Source organism: Ornithorhynchus anatinus, chromosome 4 (genome assembly GCF_004115215.2).
Source record: "Ornithorhynchus anatinus isolate Pmale09 chromosome 4, mOrnAna1.pri.v4, whole genome shotgun sequence".
In the NCBI taxonomy this organism is placed as follows: domain Eukaryota; kingdom Metazoa; phylum Chordata; class Mammalia; order Monotremata; family Ornithorhynchidae; genus Ornithorhynchus; species Ornithorhynchus anatinus.
Window position 1 is genome coordinate 14,597,242 of NC_041731.1, and position 23,025 is coordinate 14,620,266.

At 42.2% G+C, this 23,025-nt stretch overlaps 1 protein-coding gene and 1 non-coding gene across 3 annotated transcripts in view; one reads left to right on the forward strand and one right to left on the reverse strand.

Annotated features, from left to right (window-relative positions):
* Positions 1-348: 348 nt before the first annotated feature.
* DDC (dopa decarboxylase) overlaps positions 349-23,025 on the forward strand; it is a 78,688-nt gene continuing 56,011 nt past the window's right edge. The window contains exons 1-2 of one of the 2 annotated variants that reach the window (XM_029064121.2): positions 349-449; positions 19,270-19,475. In XM_029064121.2, coding sequence (XP_028919954.1) covers positions 19,275-19,475 — 201 coding nt within the window. In that variant the 5' untranslated portion in view covers positions 349-449; positions 19,270-19,274. Of the gene's footprint in view, positions 450-8,881; positions 8,967-19,269; positions 19,476-23,025 lie in introns of those variants that run through there. The other variant, XM_029064120.2, reaches the window with a different exon arrangement.
* On the reverse strand, positions 1,594-1,731 carry LOC114811923. The gene has a single exon (XR_003759618.1). It is a non-coding gene; the product is annotated as a small nucleolar RNA SNORA7 (small nucleolar RNA).

Genomic DNA, 23,025 nt, shown 5'->3' on the forward strand with positions numbered 1-23,025 from the left:
TCTTTTAAATATTTTATATCTCTCATACATCTCATGCCCTTTTTTAGCTACTCAAAGTTTCATAAATAGCGATTACTGTATACGCTACCTCCCCTAATATTTTGGAATATTACTCCACTCATTTTGCAATGTCACAGTGATCTTCTGGGCTTTCCCAATTGCTTATACTCACATGCCACAAAGCATTTTCTTGGCTAGAGTACTTTCTCCAAGATTCCATAATCTTTCTCACTGTAAATGCTTAATGATTAACTGGAGAAGCAGACTGAAAATATAAGGGCAGGGGTACATGTGAGTCATCAGATTGACAGATCAGTGCTTGGGTCTTCCTGAATACAAAGCTCCACTGCTGCTGATTCCCATTTTCCTATGTCATCAAAAACTAAGGAGACCAGAAAGGAATTGGACCTTCAGGAAGACTTTGCCAGATTGTTGGAAACCCCTGAAAAGTAAGTCCGATGATTATCGTTATTATTGCTTTCATTAATTTTATATTTGTTAGGTAATCAGTCACACTTATTGAGCGCTTACTGTGCGCAGAGCACTGTACAAAGTGCTTGGGAGAGTATGGTGTAACAGAGTTCGTAGACATGTTCCTCACTATGTGTCAAGCACCATTCTAAGAGCTGCATAGGTTAGTCAGGTCGGGCAGGGTACTTGTCCCACTCGGAGCTCACAGTTGAAGAAGGAGGGAGAACACGTCTCTAAAATCTCCATTTTAGACATGAGGAATCTGAGGCACAGAGAAGTTATTTAACTTGCCCAAGTTCACACAGCAGACAACTTGCCGAGTTAGGATTAGAATCCAGGTCCTCTGTCTCCCAGGTCTGTGCCCTTTCCACTAGGGAGTGCTGCTGCTCAGAACAGTCAGTTCTTTTTGAAAATAGTATTTTTGGAAAAGTGAGTTAGTGACTTGTACAGTTGTGGCTGGTTAACAGCACTGTAACTGAAAATGTGTTTTAAACATTAACTAGTTGTTGACAGGATAATAGTTCCGGTGGAACTAAATGGCAGCTATCAGCTTGGAAGGGGAAAGTACCAGCTGTTTTGAATTTGGTGATCGTCGCTCTTTTCCCAGTTCATTCCATAATGGCTAAAACTATTGAAAGTGGATAAATTCTCCATAGTCAATTACTGATTCACTGTTGAACAAATTGTCCTTGAAAAAAACAGATTCTCCTTAGACTTGCGAATCACTGAAATAGTCACACTGATCATGCCAAACGAAGTATGTATCTTGCCAGCTGTATGTTTTAGGGTCTTACCTCTCCCTTTGATCCCAGTTGTGGTAACTGGGATACTGTTATGCTGAAAGTTTCAGGGAACTATTAAATGCTCACTGGACCAAGCTAAAACAGGGCCTCTGTCTTCTCATGTCTTATGCCGTAGAGCCGTTTCCTATCCATAACAACCCAGACACATCTCCTCCAGAATGCCCCGCTCTCCATCTGTAATCCTTCTGGTAGTGTATCCATAGAGTTTTCTTGGTGAAAATACGGAAGTGGTTTACCATTGCCTCCTTCTGTGCGGTAAACTTAGTCTCCACCCTCGACTCTCTCCCGTGCCTCTGCTGCCCAGCATGGGTGAGTTTTGACTTGTAGTAGATTGTCTTCCACTCATTAGCCACTGGCCAAGCTAGGAATGGAGTGGGTAGGCCTCTGCTTGACTCTCTCTCCTATAGCCTAAACTGGTAGAGGACTGGAAACTCTCCAGGTGTGACCCTGAGAGGACAGGGCCTCTACTCCATCCTAATCCTCCACAACATCTCAGCTTCCTTTGACACTGTGGACCACCCCCTTCTGGAAACATTAGCTAACCTTGGCTTCACTGATATTATCCTCTCCTGGTTCTCCTCCTATCTGTCTGACTGCTTCTTCTCGGTGTCTCGCACAGGCTCCTCCTCTACCTCCACCCTCTCACTGTGGGAGTCCCTCAGTGTTCACTTTTGGGTTACCTTCTATTCTACACCTACACCCACTCCTTTGGAAAACTGATTTTTCCCTAAATTTCAACTACCATCTTCATATGGATGATGCTCAAGTCTGCATCTCTAGCCATGACCTCTCTCCTGCTCTGTAGTCTCCCATTTCCTCCTCCCTTCTGGACATCTCTACTTGGATGTCCTGCCGTCACCTTCTACTTAACATGTCCAGAAAAACCCCAAAACCTTCACATATCCCCACCCAAACCCTGTTCTCCTCAGTCTTTTTCATCACTGTAGACAACAACACTATCCTCCCTGTCTCACGAGTCCATAACCTTGGTATTATCCTCTGCTCATCTCTCTCATTCAACCTACATAGTCAAACTGTCCCCAAATTCTGTCAGTTCTACCTTCATGTCAGTAATATCCACTCCTTCCTTTCTATCCAAATGACTACCACACTGATCCAAACACTTATCATACCCCACCTTGATTACTGCATCAGCCTCCTCACTGACCTCCCTGCCTCCTGACTCTCCCCTTTCAAGTTCTTACTTCACTCTGCTTCCCGGATCATTTTTCTAGAAAAAAAAATTCAGTTCTGATCTCACTACTCCTCAAAAACCTACTATGGTGGCCCATCCACTCCACTGCAAATGAAATTTCTTACCATCAGATTTAAGCACTGAATCAACTCATCCCCCATCTTACCTCGTTGATTTCCTATTGCAACCTAGCCTGCACGCTTTGCTCCTCCAACACCAACCTTCTTACTGTACTTCAATCTCTACTATCTCGCCGCCGAACCCTTGTCTCTGTCCTCCCTCTGTCGTGGAACTCCATGGGAATTCCTCCACTGTAGCCAACTTCAAAGTCTTATTAAAACCACATCTCCTCCAACAAGGCTTCCCTGACTAAGCTCTCATTTCCCCTACTCTCTTCCTTATAACATTTGCCTATGCACTTATATCTGTACCCTATCAGCACTTGATATTAACCCCACCCTCAGCTCTTCAGACATTATGCATATGTCTATAATTTATTTTAATGTCTGTCTCCCCACCTTGACAGTAAGCTCCTGGTGGGCAGGGAATGTTTCTATGAACTTTTGGGTATTGTACTTTCCCAAGCACTTAGTACAGTGGTCTGCATACAGTAAAGTGCTCAGTAAATGCCATGGATTGATTGATTAATTGGTTAATTAGGATTGGAATCCTAGATCAAGGAGAGGGGCCCAGCTGGGGGAAACCCAGAGAAAAAGATAAAATCATGTTTAGCGTAAAGATTTGGCTCCCCTTAACCTGCCTCACCATGATGAAACTGCGGCACAGAGAAGTTAAGTGATGTGCCCAAGGTCACATAGCCAGTAAGTGGCAGAGCTGGAATTAGAACCCAGTCCCCCTGACTCCCAAGCCCAGGTACTTTCCACTAGACCACACTTTTTCTTTAATTAATGATTATCACTATAATAATACAGGTTTTTAAATGCTTACTGTGCACCAAGCATTGTACTAAGTGCTGGGATAGATACAAGATAATGAGGTGGGACACAATCCCTGCCTAACATGGGACTCACAGTCTAAGTGTTGAAAATAATTGTTGGGTTTTCAGTTGCCCATCCCCCTCTAAGTGCAGTCTCCATTTTAGAGATGTTTGAGTTAATCTTTAGTTTTTGTACTTCCAACTGTACTATGCTCTGCACACTTGAACGCATCCATAAATTTTGATGACTGAAGACCAAAACCATGATTAAAAGAGCAGGAGGAGAAGGAATTTCCACTGAAAGTGTCCGTCCTCCTGATAGACTACCCTATATGTACTGAAGTTAGCCAGGCATCACTTGAAAACACCTTCCTGATTTCAGTACCACATTGATATATATATATATATATATATATATACATGTACATATTTCCCATGAGAACATTTTTGGACTTTCTTTTTTGTTTTCCTGCCTGGAAAATATAATAATAATAGTATTTGTTAAGCGCTTACTATGTGCCAAGCACTGTACTAAGCTCTGGGGTGAACACAAGCAATTTAGGTTGAACACAGTCCCTGCATCACGTGGGGCTCACAGTCTCAATCCTCATTTTACAGATGAAGTAACTGAGGCACAGAGAAGCGAAGTGACTTGCCCAAGGCCACACAGCAGACAAGTGGTGGAGTTGGGATTAGAACCCATGACTTTATAACTCCCAGGCCCATGCTTTATCCACTATGCCTGCAGGTTTATGTGTGTGGAGAGGGACCACATCTAATTCTATATTTGAGAGGGACTTAACAGTATGCTATTATATTTAGGGTTCAGAGATGATACTATGGATGATGACCAGTAGTTAGTGGTTGAAATGACCAGTGTCCCATTGGGCCATTCCAAAGTGGTTACAGAAAAAAAAAATACTGTCTCTCCTTTATGGACGTAAGACCAAAAGAAACATCGTTTTGAATCAGATTAATAATTCACCCAGGCCAGTTTTCTGTCCCTATCAAGGACAAAGGGACTCTTTGGAGATCCACTGTGCTGTTTCTAGACTGTAAGGTCGTTGTAGGTAGGAAACGTGTCTATAAACTTTGTTTTATTCTACTTTCCCAAGCATTTAATGCATGGCTCTGCACATACAGTAAGTGCTCATAAATACCATTGATTGATTTATTGATTCTTTAATATTCAAAGGGCTTGTGATGGCAGCCTGGCCCTCAGTTGATTACTCTGCTTTTAGGCTAATAATGAATAATAATACTAATAATAATACCAATACTACTGCTACTAATTATCATTAGCAGTAGCAGTAATAGTGGTAGTATTATTAGTATTATTATTCATTAAGCACTTACTACGTGTGAAAACCTTTACTATGCATTGCAATAAATGTGCATGAATGAGTGAATGCATTGGGGTAGATACAAGATAATCAAGCAGTACTTCGGCCGCCTTCACCTCTCCGCAGCTAAACCCTCTTCTCTCTCCTTTCCCTCTCCTCCTCCCCCTCTCCCGTCCCACCCCCTCAGCACTGTACTCGTCCGCTCAACTGCATATATCTTCATCACCCTATTTATTTTGTTTATTTTGTTTAATGAGATGCACATCACCCTGATTCTATTTATTTGCCATTGTTTTTATGAGATGTTCTTCCTCTTGACTCTATTTATTGCCATTGTTCTTGTCTGCCTGTCTCCCCCGATTAGACCGTAAGCCCGTCAAAGGGCAGGGACTGTCTCTATCTGTTGCTGACTTGTTCATTCCAAGCGCTTAGTACAGTTCTCTGCACATAGTAAGCGCTCAATAAATACTACTGAATGAATGAATGAATGAATACTGCATCCCACATGGGCTCACGGTCTAAGAAGAGAGGTTATGTGGCCTAGTGAAAGAAAATGGGCCTGGGAGTCAGAGGACCTGGGTTCTAATCCTTATTCCACTACTTGTCTGCTATGTGATCTTGTGCAAATCACTATCGAGTCTTCTTCGATGATGATGATGATGAGGGTACTCGTTAAGTGCTTACTATATGCCAAACACTGTTCTAAGTGCTGGGGTAGATACAAGGTAATCAGATTGGATTTAGTCTCTGTACCACAGGGGGCTCACACTCCTAATCCCCAGTTTACAGATGAGGTGACTGAGGCCCGGAGAAGTGAAGTGACTTCCCCAGGGTCACACAGCAGACATGTGGCAGAGTAGGGTTTAGAACCCAGGTCCTTTTGACCCCTAGGCCCATGCTCTATCCACTAAGCCATGCTCCGTTCTTTCTAGCTCTGTTCTGGTCAATTTTTAATAGGCTCAGAAATGAAGAATTCGCTTGTCTCCCCAGGAGACACTTTACCTAGTGGCAAAAGGCTCTCTAAGTGTAGATAATTTGTCTTGATATTTAGCAATGAATGTGCCATATCTTCACATTCACATGCCTCTGGAATCACAATGTGCTTACCAAAGGTACCAAAGATGAGGAGAGAGAGAAAAGTGACGAGGAAAGGAGTAGGATGGGAGAGAAAGTTGGGAGAGGAAAAGAGAAGGGGTGGAGAGGGTACAAGAGGAAAAAGGAGGAGAAAAAAGAAAGAAACGAGAGGAAAGGTCAGAAAGAAAAGAAAAAGGGGAGAAGGAGGAGAGTGGGTAGAGGGAAAATCCCTCATCTCTTTCCCCTCTCCTTCCTCATCCCTCTCTGAGGGATGTACAGCCACAGGTGATTCATTCATTCCATCGTTTATTTATAATAATGTCTTTCTCCCTCTCTAGAATGTAAACTCATTGTGGGCAGGGCAGGAAATGTACCTGTTAGATTGGTGCGTGTGTTCTCCCAAGTGCATAGTACAGTGCCCTGCACACAGTAAACACTCAACAAATATGACTGATTGATTGAGATCCTGGAGCAAGGTCCATCCTCCTTCATCAAAACCATGCTAGTCCCTTCACTTCTAGGGAACCTGTGAGGAGGATGAGGACCAGTAAAATATCCATGTTTCCCCCCCCCTCAAGAACCTCCAGTGGTTGCCCAACCATCTCTTCATCAAACAGAAACTCCTCACCACTGGCTTTAAAGCCCTCAATCACCTTGCCCCCTCTTGCCTCACCTCGCCTTTCTCCTACTTCAACCCAGCCTGGACACTTCGTTCCACTAATGCTAACCTTCTTACTGTACCTTAATTTCGTCTATCTCACCGCCGACCTCTTGCCCACGTCCTGCCTCTGGCCTGGAATGCTCTCCCCCTTTATATCCGACTGACAATTACTCTCCCCGCCTTCAGAGTCTTTTCGAAGGCACATCTCCTCCAAGAGGTCTTCTCTGACTAAGCCTTTCTTTCTTCTTCTCCCACTCTCTTCTGTGTCACCTGACTGGATCGCTTTCTTCATCCCCCCTCCTAGCCCCACAGCAGTAATTTGTTTATATTAATTTTTGTCTCCCTCTCTAGATTGTAAGCTTACTGTGGGTATGGAATGTGTCTGTTTATTGTTATATTTTACCCTCCCAAGTGTTTAATTCAGTGCTCTGCCCACAGTAAGTGTTCAATAAATATGGACTGAATGAATATCCAAACTGTTCCCATTGGGTGAGCTGAAATAGATAAGAAAGAGGAAGGACAGAATAAACAATTTAAAGACACAATGAAGAAAAACTTCCAACAGTGTAGTATAGTCATGGGCTACTTCAGAGTTAGCAACAGAAGACTGGTCAGCCTTGCATACGACAGATAGAAATTGGGTGAACCTCTTAGACTTTCTTGAGAAAATTCCAGCAAAAGGAAGGAGAAAGTAAAATGTGCTTAGTCCCTTTGGGTAACAACAGATCAGCAAGGGATAACCTCCATGTGCACATGAAAGGATTGTGATCATGCACTGGTCTTCTGACTCACTCCGACATCACTGATAAATGTCTTACCAGTCATAGCATTATCTTCAAATCCAAAAGACGACTCTCTATATGTGTATTTCTCTCTCTTTTTAAAATTTTCCCTAGGTTTCCTGGGTTAACATCTCTGAGAGGAAAGTATTCGGTTTGATACACAGTCCTAGGTTAGGGCATAGAGTTTCAAGCTCTGTATGTTGTTTTCATTCCTGGTCTTTCTCCACAAAGCAAAGACTCAGATTAGAATTGAGGGAGATAGAGCTTCTGAGATGCTGTAGAGGCACCACCTGAAGGGAATAAAAATGATTGTTCTAATAATTACATTTGGCAATTAGGGCCTTATTCTTGGCACGCAAATGACTAGCCCAGCACGGAGATTTTTATGAGGGCAATCGATCAACGTAACGGGCCTGATGGTCTTCTTGGAATCCATCCAAAATAGGGCAGGATTTCCTCACCTGCTGAAAGCCACCCTTATTTCTGCTCCTGGTTCCCACTGAAAGAGAGGAGCACTTTGTTCACTCTTGGACTCTTCAGATTGGATTCTTAACACAGTGACCCTGCCCAGATCACACAAGCTTTGGCATCCCAGAAGACTCTCAATATTGTACTCTCCCAAGCGCTTGGAAGCTCTGCAGACAGTAAACGCTCAATAAATAGGATTGATCGGCTGAGTGATTGAAACACCCTAGATATGCTGTCTCCATCATGCTCCCAAAGATCCGGGAAGGAGAGAGAACAACAAAAACCAATAAGCTCTTTCTATCGCACTGTCCTCGGCTAAGAACTCACAAGCGCCTACTATTGTGCCCTGCACAGTATAAATGCTCAATAAATACCACTGGCTAGTTCCCCAAAGACTGGCAGAATTTGAGTTTGAAGTCTGCTCGAGTCCTCGTCACTATTACACTGTAGGTTCTAGCCCTCAGAGGGCAGCTTCAAAGCATGGAATTGAAAGCAGGGAATGTGTCTACCAACTCTGTTAGACTGTACTCTCCCAAATGCTTAGTGCAGTGCTCCGCACACAGTAAGCACTTAATAGATCTGCTTGGTTGATTGATTAGTTGAAGCAGGCTTCCTTCATGGAGATTTAAAGAAGCTGAGGGCCTGTCAGAGGAATCTTGCTTCCTGTTTGCAGATTTGGTGTCCCAGGTAGAAATCACACCAAACATCTGAGGTCTCTGATGAAATGAAGCTCAAAATCCAAGTTAAGCAGTTGCACAATTCAGATTTACAGCTTACAATTAGCGCCAGTCCCCGTTTCCTCCCTTTCTTTCTCTACTCCAAAGAAACACATCCCCCAATTAGCATACCCCACCATTAATCATGAGGCTGCTGCCCTGGTTTTCTTTCAATCACTCAATCAATCAATCGCATTTATTGAAAGCTTACTGTGTCCAGGGCACTGCACTAGGTGTTGCAAAGGTACAATATAACAGAGTGGGTAAATATGTTCCCAGCTTTGGGATAGTTTGCCACTTTTTCCAGAATGCCTGGGGTGCGGGGAGTGAGATGGAAAGGGGAGGGTGGAGGAAGAGGTTGCTGATGTTAATGCAAAACAAGTAGATCTGATTGGCTTTGGGGAGGTGGATACTTTGTCTATATAAACTGGCAACTGCATCCTCTGGGTTTCTTAACTGTCACAGAGGAGCAAAGAGGGAAAAGAAGGAGAAGAATCGATTCTCACCCCCTGGTCTGTAAGTAACATTCTATGCCCTTGTAGCTTTTTGGTTCCTGCATCCAGGGTGAATATCTGGATTCATGCAACAGTTTGAGATTTAATTCTGCGAATCAATTGTAAATACCGAGTCTAATGTTTTGGGTTTTACTAGGGTAAATGAAAACTGGTTGCTTAGAATATCTTGGAAAATATTGGTACCATTTAAAATTCTATTCTGAGCTGTTCATTTTGTATTTTATAAGAATTATGTTAAGCACGTTATACCCAATCTCGTGACAATTTCAAATCTGCAGCTATCTTCCAACATACACTGTGTGAGAATATCAATATAAAGTTGTTCCTTTTTGTATGTTCATGCATTATACCCATAGCATTGAAGTTTGTCAAATAAATGCCCGTGATAAGAAACTCCCAGATGCATTTATTTACATAGAAAGAGCTCAGATAACTGGAAAAAAGTGAGTAAAATGATTTTTTTTTCCAGGAGATTTAATGGTGTGATTATACAAAATTTATTGAGCAGTACAAATGAACAAAAGAGAGAAACAAAGAAAACATGGCCCGACACAGTGATAAACCATTATGGTTTTCAAGTGGCATATACTGTGTCTTCAGGAAATTCAAGGAAATTCAAGGAAATGATGGGTTTTTTTAATCTTTAGCTAAGAAAGCATAGGTAAAATAACACTGGGAGAGAGGCATACCCCTCTCATGATACCCAAGAGGTGCTATTTAGTCACAAAAATGAAAACTGCCCTACCAGAGACACTTGCTGCATGAAAGAAAGCATTTCTTTTCAGTGGGTGCCTCCAGGGTGCTGAGTTGAAACTGCTTTGCCGTGTCTGCTCCCAACATTCATAACTAAGTGTTCTGAGAATTGTGCATAAAATGAGCAGCGACTCAGCCAGCGTCGGAGATCTCCCAAAACACACGGTGCTGGGAGCTTCGGTGGGATTCAGTTAATGAAATATAGAAGTGTGTAAAATTACAATAACGAGTTTGCTCAGGCTATGGGGCTTCCCGATCAATAGGGCTTCTGTTGCATTTTGCAGATAAAATGTCTTCAATCTGGACTGGACTTATTATTATCTCATTAACTGGATCATCATTTTTCTTTTCATCTACGTCTATGAAAGTGCTAGTGAAATGAAAGATCAATAGATATTTGAGGTTTATAAACCCAAGGTTTCTCTTTGTGCTGCTTCATCCTGCTTTACTTTATGAATTTGAATATTCGCTGCATGATAACAAGATCAATGATAACAAGACCTATCTCAATGGAAACATGAAATGTGTGGTCTGCTGCTATATGACACTCTTTTGTAATTGATTTCTTGTGACTACTATTCTCTAAATAACATATTGCCAGCAACGTAGTATCTATTCATCCATTGTGTTATTTCATTGAATTTATCGGAAAAATGTAAAAAGGAGGCAAGCATAAACGCGACAACTTGGAAATCCTTATTTTGGAATGTCTAAGGACATCTCTAGCTTCAGGAAGAGGGTCAGGGTGGTGTAAAGACTGTTCTGGGTTGCAGTCTTAAGGGGATTGGAGTGGGCATCACCTCTTATTTCTCTGTCAAGATCATTATTGGGTAGAATTACAGACAGAAAAAAGGCTACCTGCCAAACAGTATAATGGTCCAATGCAAAGCAGGAAGCGTGTTCTCTAATTTCTAGAGTAAGTTAGAAATTGCTGTTCTACCCCAATCAGATATTTTTCTTATTACTTAATTTTAGGACAATTATTATTCATTCATTCATTCATTCAATAGTATTTCTTAAGCCTTATTATGTGCAGAGCACTGTACTAAGCGCTTGGAATGTACAAGTCGGCAACAGATAGAGACAGTCCCTGCCCTTTGACGGGCTTACGATCTAATCGGAGGAGACAGGCAGACAAGAACAATGGCAACTAAATAGAATCAGGGTGATGTACATCTCATTAAACAAAATAAATAGGGCGATAAAGATATATACAGTCGAGCGGACAAGTACAGTGCTGAGGGGGTGGGACGGGAGGGGGGAGGAGGAGAGGGAAAGTGGGGAGAAGAGGGTTTAGCTGCGGAGAGGTGAAGGGGGGGTAGAGGGAGCAGAGGGAAAAAGGGGGGAGCTCAGTCTGGGAAGGCCTCTTGGAGGAGGTGAGTTTTAAGTAGGGTTTTGAAGAGGGGAAGAGAATCAGTTTGGCGGAGATGAGGAGGGAGGGCGTTTCAGGACCGCGGGAGGACGTGGCCCAGGGGTCGACGGCGGGATAGGCGAGACTGAGGGACGGTGAGGAGGTGGGCGGCGGAGGAACGGAGCGTGCGGGGTGGCCGGTGGAAAGAGAGAAGGGAGGAGACATTTTCTGCAGACTGCATACTTTTTTCCTAAACCAGAAGATGACTCTTGAGTCTCATTTCTTCTGGTTTCTCTGACCAGCCCTCTTATTTATCCCAGCTGTTATGATTTCTAGCTGATATGCTGCTTAACTTTCTCTGGCACATCCTCTAGCACTTACCCTACTTATAGAGAGTCTGAATCAAAAGCTTGGTACAGTGCCCTGCACATAGTAAGTGCTCAATAAATGCTATTGATTCATTGATTCATTGATGAATTTCCCAGCACTATATTACTCCCTGGTTGAAGAATAAATATCCTTGGAAACCACATAGTAGGGCTCCACTGAACTATTCCAAAACTTCAGGGAATGAATTTTCACCCTGGACATGTTAGAATCCAGTATGTGGAATTTTAATCTGCAGAGCAATTATGACTCTACCTCCCAGCTATCACCAGATCTAAGAGCTCTTATCATTTGGCTTGTGCGCCTCATAGATCACGTCTTTTAATCCTGAAGGCCAACACCACAACATATTTTTTTCCAAGAGTTATTGAGGGAGTGTCTGAAATCTACTTCTCTCAAGAATTCAATCAGTTGATCCATAGCATGTGCTTTCTCTGTACATTTAGGAAAAAGTGCCATTGGGGAAGCAGAGTGGCCTAGTGGAAAGAGCATGGGACTTGGGAGTCAGAAGATCTGAGTTCTAAACCCAGCTCGGCCACATACCTGCTGTGTGACCCCCGGGCAAGTCACTTTACTTCTCTGAGCCTCAGTTTCCTTATCTGCAAAATGGGAATCCAATACCTGTTTCCATTCCTACTTGCACTACGAGACCCAAGTGGAACCTGATTAGCTTATATCTCCCCCAGAGCTTAGTACGGTCCTTGGCACCTAGGAAATGCTTAATATATATCACAATCATTATAATTATCTTAACAATATGCACCTGTGTGGATAGAATTCAATTTAATGTCTGAAGAAATAATTAAAAAAACACTGTGGTATTGGTTTAGCTCTTACTATTTGCCAACCCTATACTAAGTGCTGAGGTAGGTACAAGATAATCAGGTTAGACCGTAATCCCTGTCCCAATGGGCTCATAGTCTAAATCCCCATTTTATAGATGAAGAAACTGAGGCCCAGAGAAGCTGAGCGACTTGCCCAAGGACACAAAGCAGACAGGTGGCGCAGCTAGGATTAGAACCCAGTCCTCTGACTCCCAGGCCTGGAGTCTTTCCATTAGGTCATGCTGCTGCGTGAAATGACTTCTTAAAGTCAGGTTCTTCATAAATGCAACACTGTGTCAGCAGAGAACTGATTATTCAGAACCAGAAGGATCATAGGATCTACTCCCTGGTCCTTTGAAGGCTCTGAAATGGAGGCCTAGCCTCTCGATATACATTTCTTGGGGCCTGTAGCTCCTGAAGGCCCAGTACCATTGCCAAGTGGCAGGAGCCACAGGCTAGCTAATCACTGGCGGCCTTAGTAAAGCTGAGCAACAACAAGTTTACAGATCCTGAAGCGACTTAAAGCAGCCCTAGCAAACCTCTGTAGGTTCGTCTGGGTCCAAGGTGACTTCAGGAGTCCTCTCACCTCAGTGATGTTGGATATAGGCTATGGATACAAGGCCATACCTTACCTTCCTGATGAACTCTGAGAGGCAGGGGACTTCCCTGAGTTTCAGTTCCCTCATCTGCAAAATGGAGATTCAATACCCGTTCTCCTTCTCATTTAGACTGGTAGCCCATTTGATTATCTTGTATTTACCCCAGCTCTTCCTACAGTACTTAGCACTTTGTAAACACTTAACAAATACCACAGATTAGTCAATTAACTCTTGACTCACCTCGAAGGGACAAGGTAACCCGAATCTTATAAAGAGGGACCTTCCATTTCTTCCTCAATATCTCACAAGCAGCTTTATCCTAGAGAAACAATATATAGAGGTCTAAACAAACTATTAAGTACTGGGGAGAAGAAACGAAGGAAAGTCGAATCTTGTTTCCCAAAAGTCAACACGTATGAGGAGTTTGGGATTATAGCTACATATTACATAGTGAAATTTGTCAAACATCTGATTTTAGAAGGAGGAGAAAATCAACAAGGGAAATGAACAATGTATCACTCACTACTGGAAAACTGAAATCCATGAACATTTTCACTGGTTTGTCTGAAGAATGATTACGGTGGGATGAGTGAAGAGTAGAGGTGATGCCATCCTTTTTTCAAACAAAGGTGGAAATGTGTGTGAGATGACAACGATGCTACATCTTGTGAAAAAACATCCGACAATCCGACATAAATCTCTAGGAAATACACAGAACTTATCTACCATGTAAACGTGACTGTCATTCCTATCTTTGCGCGAGTCGCCCCTAAACCATAGTTCATAGTTCCTAGATCAGATAGAGGAATTACTTAAACTTAAGTGCAGGTAAGGGTTGACCAGGGAAAAATATAGATGATCAGGAAAATTAGTTAGATCTATAGTTAGAAGATTATTTCACATTTCAGGCTTCTCCGTCCTGAAAATTATAATTTTCCTTGAATGATCTGTTTTAATCATTTCACTTTTACAATCCTCTAGACCGTAAGCTCATATAGGCAGGGAACTTGCGTACCAATTCTGTTATATTGTACACTACCAAGTGTTTAGTACAGTGCTCTGCATACAATAAGCACTCAATAAATACCATTGATTGATTGATTGATTGATTATTGTTATTAGACAGGACTATTCTTAGAGAAGAAGCCTGGCCTCCTTCGCAGGCACCTCCTCCCCCTCCCATCCTTTAACTGTTGGAGTTCCTCAAGGGTCAGTTCTCGGCCCGCTTCTGTTCTCCATTTACACTCACTCCCTCGGTGAAATCATATGCTCTCACGGCTTTGACTACCATCTCTACGCAGTTGACACGCAGATCTACATATCTGCTCCTGTCCTCTCCCCCTCCCTTCAGGCTCACATCTCCTCCCGCTTCCGGGACGTCTCCACCCGGATGTCGGCCCGCCACCTAAAACTCAACATGAGCAAGACTGAGCTCCTCATCTTCCCTCCCAAACCCGGTCCTCTCCCAGACTTCCCTATCACTGTGGATGGCATGACCATCCTTCCCGTCTCTCGGGCCCGTAATCTCGGTGTCATCTTTGACTCGTCTCTCTCGTTCACCCCCCACATCCTATCCAGTACCGAGACCTGCCGGTCTCACCTTTACAATATCGCCAAGATCCACCCTTTCCTGTCCACCAAAATGGCTACCTTACTGCTACGGGCTCTCGTTATATCCCGGCTAGATTACTGTGTCAGCCTTTTCTCTGATCTCCCTTCCTCCTCTCTCGCCCTGCTCCAGTCTATTCTTCATTCCGCTTCCCGGCTCATCTTCCCGCAGAAACGCTCTGGGCCTGTCACTCCCCTTCTTAAACACCTCCAGTGGTTGCCTAACAACCTCCGCTCCAAACAAAAACTCCTCACTCTAGGCTTCGAGGCTCTCCATCACCTTGCCCCTTCCTACCTCTCCTCCCTTCTCTCTTTCTACCGCCCACCCCGCATGCTCCGCTCCTCTGTCGCCCACCCCCTCACCGTCCCTCGGTCTCGTCAATCCCGCCGTCGACCCCTGGGCCGCGTCCTCCCGCGGTCCTGGAACGCCCTCCCTCCTCACCTCCACCAAACTGATTCTCTTCCCCTCTTCAAAATCCTACTTAAAGCTCACCTCCCCCAAGAGGCCTTCCCAGACTGAGCTCCTCCTCTCCCTCTACTCCCTCTACCACCCCCCCTTCACCTCTCCACAGCTAAACCCTCTTTTCCCCCTTTCCCTCTGCTCCTCCACCTCTCCCTTCCCATCCCCTCAACACTGTACTCGTCTGCTCAACTGTATATATTTTCATTACCCTATTAATTTTGTTAATGAGATGTACATCGCCTTGATTCTATTTAATTGCCATCGTTTTTACGAGATGTTCTTCCCCTTGACTCTATTTATTGCCAGTGTTCTTGTCTGTCCGTCTCCCCCGATTAGACTGTGAGCCCGTCAAGGGGCAGGGACTGTCTCTATCTGTTGCCGACTTGTTCATTCCAAGCGCTTAGTACAGTGCTCTGCACATAGTAAGCGCTCAATAAATACTTTTGAATGAATGAATGAATGGCCTAGTGGAAAGTACACAGGCCTGGGAGTCAGAGGACCTGGGATGAATTCCAGCTCTGCAAAAGTGTCTGCTGTGTGACCTTGGGCAAAGCACTTAACTTCTCTGTGCCTCAGTTACTTCATCTTTAAAATGGGGATTAAATTCTACTCCCTTCTACTTAGGCTCTGAGCCCCATGAGGGACACGGATTGTGTCCAATTTGCTTATCTTGCATCCACCCCAGTGGTAAGTGCTTAATAAGTGCTATTTTTATAATAATTATCATTATTATTATTATTATCATTATGATGCCAATACGTCTTCAGTTCAGCTGGAGGTCCCTGTCCTCTCAATTGCCGAGCTTAAGTTTTTCAATTTATTATTTTTTTGTATTGCTTCATTTATTCATTCAATTGTATTAATTGAGCATTTACTGTGTGCAGAGCACTGTACTAAGCGCTTGGAAAAGTACATTATAACAATAAAAAGACATATTCCCTTGCCAAAATGAGCTTACAGTCTAGAGGTGGAGACAGACAGTACTATAAATGTCTTTGCAAATCTACTATTGGTTTGAGAAAGGTGAGATCTGTTTCTTTAATGGACAATTAATTCGTTGTGAAATCAGTTAATTTTTATCAGTTTTTAATACTAAAGATGTGCCCCAAGAGCTGTCTGGAAATCATGGGGTAGATACACCTAGAGATTTTTATCCTTTAGAAGCTGTGAGTTCTGAACATGAAAGCTGTGAAATTAAATCCATAGATGCCTAAAGAGTAGCACTGTTTGCCTATATTTGGAAAAACATGTTTTTTTTAGCATATTCCCCACATAAAATATAGTGCTTTGCTCCTGCTTTCAAAAGCCAAGATTTAATTATATAAACAATCCCTTCTGGCTGGCCTGGTAACACAAGCAATAAAAGTTATCTAAGTTTGCATCTGTTAGTCAATATTTGCCCAGCTTGGGGGTCCTGAAACTTCAAGCATTATGTATAAATGAATAAAAAACCGACTTGTCATTGCTCTTAGGCAAAGCCACATAAATGATTTTAACTGAATTATTTTGATGGGCTTACAAACCAGCCAAGATTTGAAAGAGGATGATGGGGAAAAAAAGATAGTAAAGGCTTTTTAATGTCTTTCAAATATACAGCAGATTTTGGGAGGGTGATAGGAAAACTGTGGAAGTTGATATTTTGAAAGGTTTCTAAAATGCTTATACATTGCCCCAAATAAACAACTAGGGAAGAATATATAAATCTATCCTAATTTAGATATATATAATATTATATATTATATAATGATTATATAATATATAATATAAATATATATCTTCGAAGGAGGTGCCAGTGACTGTGAAATTCACCTCAGCATGTTCGTGTGCCTGCAAAAAGCCAATGTAGAACCCACAGCCACATTATACTCTCCAAGAAGCTATCCCTTGTGAGTTCATGTTTAATGTTTACATCCTAACTGCCGTATTCTCTTTCGTCTTTTCGTCTCTCTTTCCTTACAAAACCTTTGCTCAGAAAGCCACTCCTCTTTTTTGATATCACTGTGCCATGCTGCTATATTCTGGATGATGGACTGAAACTTTTTCAGTTTTCCACCGAGATGCAGCACTGTCTCAGGCTTTATCTTACTGTGTTCTTAAAGTGTTTCCTTTGCCTTCTTTGTCTTTGGTCTCCCATGGTGAGAATGTTGAGACACAATAGGTCTTAGCATGATGAATTGAAAGGCTTCTGGGAAGCTTTTATGATTTTATTCCTCCAATGAATTCATGGATTCTAATCCTGGTTTCACCACTTGTCTGTTGTGTGGCCTTGGGCAAATCACTTCACTTCTCTGGGTCTCAGTTATCTCATCTGTAAAATGGGGATTGAGACTGTGAACGCTATGCGGGACAGGGACTGTGTCCAACCCGATTTGCTTGTATCCACCCCAGCGCTTAGTATGGTGCTTGGAACATAGTAAGTGCTTAACAAATATCATAATCATTATTATTATAACTATTGAAGACCCAAAAAGTTAAGTAAATTTCACAGTCAGTGCCAGGTTCAGATGGTAAACATCCATTCTGTCAGGAAACAGAAAGCTCACTGGCAGTGGGGTTATAAATATGAAAGTGGCCACCAAATGAAAAATAAATACCACTGACTGCTGTTAACATAGACTCTGCTAATCAATCTGGGAAGGTAAGGTAATTGGTCTAGAGCAAAGAGGACAAGTCAGGATCTGCCCAGAGGAAAGCTAGGTCCAGGACATTGTGTCCATACAAAGGGTAATGTAATGGTGTCATAGGGAATGACCGAGAGCAACAAATGTATTCCTGCTACTGGAAAACCGAAACTCTGAAGCCGGCCTAGCTCAAAGTTCGACAGTGAATTCCCAACAGAGAGGTTGACTCCGGTTGCTCTCTTTCCTCAAGTTCTACCTTTCTGGTTGATTCAATAAAAACCTTTAGATAAAACACTCTTTCACAGCTTACCCAGAGCAAAAATTTCAAAAAATGGTTTCCATTCTTGGAAAATTTAAATCTGAAGTAAAAATTCAGATAAAGAAACCCTTTTACGGAACATTTGTTTTTGAATAGGGAAGACATTGTGTTTTTCTAGCAACAGAGTAAGAAAAGACATGACCACAAATTCTTCCCAAGTTAGGTGTCAGGCTACATTTACCTCTATGGTCACTTGTTGTTTTTTTTGTTTGTTTGTTTTTAAAAAAAGTTCGCAGTGAAATAGTAATAGTAATGATAACTTTTATTGAGCAACTACTAGGTGAGATGCATCTTTATAGGCACTTGGGAAGTACAGAATAACAAAGCCAAACATTCCTTGCCCACAAGGAGCCTACAGTCTAATGGAGGAGACCAACATAAAAGTACGTACGAGCTGTCAAGGTAAATACAGTGAGTAGACATATATCGTATCCTACACTGTAAGTTCATTGTGGGCAGGGAACATATCTGCCAACTCTGTCGTATTGTACTTTTCCATGTGCTTAGTACAGTGCTCTGCATAAGTAAGTGATCGGTAATAATAATTGTGATATTTGTTAAGTGCTTACTATGTGCCAAGCATTGTTCTAAAAGCTGGGGTATTTACAAGATTATCAGATTGGACAGAGTCCCTGTCCCACATGGGGCTGACAGTCTCAATCCACATTTTACAGATGAGGTAACTGAGTCACAGAGAAGTTAAATGACCTGCCCAAGGTCACAGAGCGGACACATGACAGAGCTGGGATCAATAAGTCAATGATGAATTCATAACTGCTAGAGATGGATGAAGAAATGATACGGCTCAAGAGGCTGGAAAATTAATCAGGAAAAGCTGGTTGGAGGAGGTGGAATTTTAGAGGGGATTTGCATGTGGGGAATGTTGTGCTCTGACTGATATTGGAAGGGAGGGAGTTTCCAGCTGGGGAAACAATGTGAGCAAAAAGATAGAGGTGGGAAAATTGAGAATAAAAAACTAAGCTAGCAGATTGGATTGGGAAGAACAAAGATAGTGTGTTGGGGAACAGTGGGTGAAGAAAGCAGATAGGAAAGTTCTGATTAGATGGTGGAGACCCTTGAAGCCAATTGAAAGGATTTTTCCTTATAACACCTGCATCCAGTGGAGTGTTTTGAAGAGAGGAGATATGTGGGCTGAGAGATGCTTCAGGAAGATGAAGTATAGATTAGAGGGAGATGAAGCTGGGAGGCTAATGTAATAGTCTTAGCCTTGGCAAGAACAGGGCTTGTACCAGAGTGGTAATCATTTGGTGAATCTGGGAAATGGCATGAAAGAATAAATGGAAGGATTTGGCAGCAGCCTGAAATGGTGGTCTGGGGAGTCCTTAGTGTTGCTTTCAATGTTGTGATTTGACTTTCAGGTACTATGAACATCAATGAGTTCCGCAAGAGAGGAAAGGAGATGGTGGACTACATTGCACATTACATGGAGGAAATCGATAAACGCCAGGTCTTTCCAGAGGTGCAACCAGGGTATTTGAGAAATCTCATTCCAGACTCAGCTCCGCAAGAGCCAGAAACTTTTGAGGATGTCATGAGAGATGTTGATAGGATAGTTATGCCTGGGGTAAGAGCTATTTCATGGAATTCAAATGCAATAGATCCATCAGCTAAAATGCCATCACATTTATTCCACTGAAAAATCATCAAAAAAGAAAATGGATAAGTAGATGACATTTAATGACCTTGAAGTGCTGGGTCAAAGGAATTAAAACGTCCTTGAGTAAATCTAGCAACTTATCCTACAAATGATGCAAAATAACAGAGCTAGACATAAGGAAAAAGAGAGCTAGAATGCTTATCACTAATGTTTCATGTTTAGTGAGTTAACCATGTTCATAATCATGTTTGGTAAGTCATTATTAAGTGAAAATGTTTTTGGAACCAAATTCTGAAGCTGGAAATTGTATATGCATAGGAGAGATTTCCCCAAAGTCTTTGATTTGTAGCCAGCAAAACAATTCCATTTGAAATCTGTGTCCCACTTGTGATAATTATGTATGTGTACATGGAAAAGATTTGAAAAAATATGACAGCTTACAAATCTGCCTTTTAAAAGGAAAGACTAAGAAATTATTGGTTCTTATATGATGGAGAACAATTATTTCTCCTGGGTTTTTTTTCTAGTTTATTACTACTGGGCATTTTGGGCTTTAAAAGGAGACCGAGGTTGAATGTTTTATAAAGGAGTTGGGAGGTTTAGCTGCACTGTGCACAATGACTAAGCTACTTATCAAAAAACTGTATTTGTGGAAAATGTCAAGTGTGCAGAGGAATTAACTATCTATTGCTTTACCTTTTAAAATTAATTTGAAATCATTTCATGCTTGGTCTGTTGATTTATTCATCCAATATTTTCAGTGCAGCTGGCTCCTCTGTCAATATTATGTCCTCCAGATTCATGTTTGATACGATGATAAAAGACAGAAGGTTTAGTAATATTTCAAGGTCCCCACTGACCCAACTGCTCTGTCCAAATGCTGATTTTCCTTGTAAAAACATCAGCAGTGCCACACTAGGTCAAGCTAGTCCAGAATGGTTCTTCCAGCCTGGAATTATGTCTCCAACTCTGGAATGCTGAAAGATTCTTGGAAAGGCAGGGTGATAGTTACCTCAACAGCATTATAATTAATTATAATTCCTTAGTTTTCCCCTTTCAGTAATCCACAAAGACCTACCATCCACAGATCTATTTAAACCCATTTTGAGATTTTGGCCGTCCCAATATTCTCTTTAATATCTCATTATGCCTTTCACCATTAATTTATGTAAAACGTTCTTAAACCTGTTGGTATTGTCTCCCTGTGCAGTTTACAGCCTGGCGATGAATTCTATATTCTCACCTCTTGCTTGTGCTAAAGGTAGTCTTCCTTTTGGCTTTGAACCTAACGTCTTCAGCAGTGCAGCTATAGACAAGTGGTGCACCTATTGGGCAGGGAAATAGAAAATCTAATGTCCAAGGCCAACCTATCCTCTGGTAGAGATGTAGATATGTATAATGGCGTATCTGACATCAGAGAAGTGCAAATTTCTACATTAGTGTAGTGTTTTCCAACATCAATTATCATTCCAACTCCTGGCCCAGTTCCATCAGTGCCACTTATGGCCCATATACAGAATCGAGTGGCAAGATTGAATCACGAACAATGAAATCCTAGTCGTCAAGTAAACATTTTGCACTAATCAGGATGGAAAAATGGCTGGCCCAGAAACAGAGATCAGCTCTGTAGGGGATAAACCCGTTAGTGCAGCAAGAATCTAGTTTTAGATGCAAGTCAATGTGGGCTATGCTTTGGCAATGCATCAGGCTCCCCAGTCCCCAAGCGCATCCATGGGTAAGTTCTCCAATGGAGAAAAGAACAGTTCATTCAGTTGTATTTTGTGAGCGCTTAATGTGTTCAGAACACTGTACTAGGTGCTTGGGAGAGTACAATACAACGATAAACAGATACATTCCCTGCCCATAATCTGCTATGGTTATTTGTGAACAGATGGTAGTAGGATCACGAGATGAGGAAGCAAAAGCAAAAACAGCACCAGATGCACTGCAGACAACAAGTATGATGACCCAACAAAGGTTAGCCATCTTGTATGCTCAAGTGGCCAAGACTGCAGGCCTTGTGTGGGCCCACTCAGAAGCACACACACCCATTGGTGAACTTCACCATCCAAAGCAGCACCTTTGAGTAATGAAAACCAATTAGATGGATGGTCTTCCAACTTCTTTGGTGTCTACTCCTTCTGGAAAGGCCAGCACTTGTGCTCATTCTACTCATAGCTTCCATTATTTTGTAGTCTTCGCTCAGGAGCCTTCTCGCCATTAATCTTTTCAGACAAAAAGTTTCCAGCCTTTTCATTTTATACCTTTCCATTCATTCATTCATTCAATCATATTTATCGAGCGCTTACGGTGTGCAGAGCACTGTACTAAGCACTTTCCGGGAGCTGTAAGCTTGCGGTAGGCAGGGGATGTGTCTGTTACTGTGTTGTATTGCACTCTCCCAAGGGCTTAGTAATAATAATAATAATGTTGGCATTTGTTAAGCGCTTACTATGTGCGGAGCACTGTTCTAAGCGCTGGGGTAGATACAGGGTCATCAGGTTGTCCCACATGAGGCTCCAAGTTAATCCCTATTAATCCCCATTTTACAGATGAGGTAACAGGCACAGAGAAGTGAAGTGACTTGCCCACAGTCACACAGCTGACAAGTGGCAGAGTCAGGATTTGAACCCATGACCTCTGACTCCCAAGCCCGGGCTCTTTCCACTGAGCCAAGCTGCTTACGGTGCTCTGCACACAATACGTGCTCAATAAATACGATTGATTCATTGACTCTACCAAATCTAATCTCTGTGACCTCCATTCTCCCTAACCTGCACTATTCTATCCTTCCTCAGTTATGATGATGAGAATTAGGCTAGCATTCCAGGAATTTACATACCATATTGCTATAATAATATAAATGATTGTGGTTGTTGTTGAGTGCTTACTATGGAGCAGGCATTGTACTAAACGCTGGCTCTACATGGGACTCACAAGCTAAGTAGGAGGGAGAATGGGTTCTGAATTCCCATTTAATATGAAGGAACTGAGTCACAGAGAAGTTAAGTGACTTACCCAAGGTCACACAACAGGTACATGGCAGAGCTGGGATTAGTACCCATGTCCTTGGCCCACCAAGCCTGCACTCTTTCCACTAGGCCATGCTGCTTTTCTTTATACATACGTAAACCCAAGTTTTTGTTTGGATTTCTTTCTCTTCCTGTTAATGCCTAGAATTTATCAGCCTTTATGGTTGCACTGTACAGTGAGCCAATGATCAGAATGGAATAAGTGGTAAACAATGACTCTGAGAGCTCTTTCTGAGCCATGGACCTGTAATTCAGAATTAATTGTTCTACTGTCCTTGGAGGCTTTTTTGTGCTTATTCGCATTTAAGCTCTTCGGCATTTTATCCTGTCTACAAGATATTACATCACTTAGAAGGAATAAAGGCACCTATAAATTTAGAGATTTTACTGGATACTCTCTTCCAATCATTTATGAAAATGCTAAGTAAAATCAGTCCTCGCTCTGATCCTTAAAATGCCCCGCTATTAGAACTTCTTCACACCCC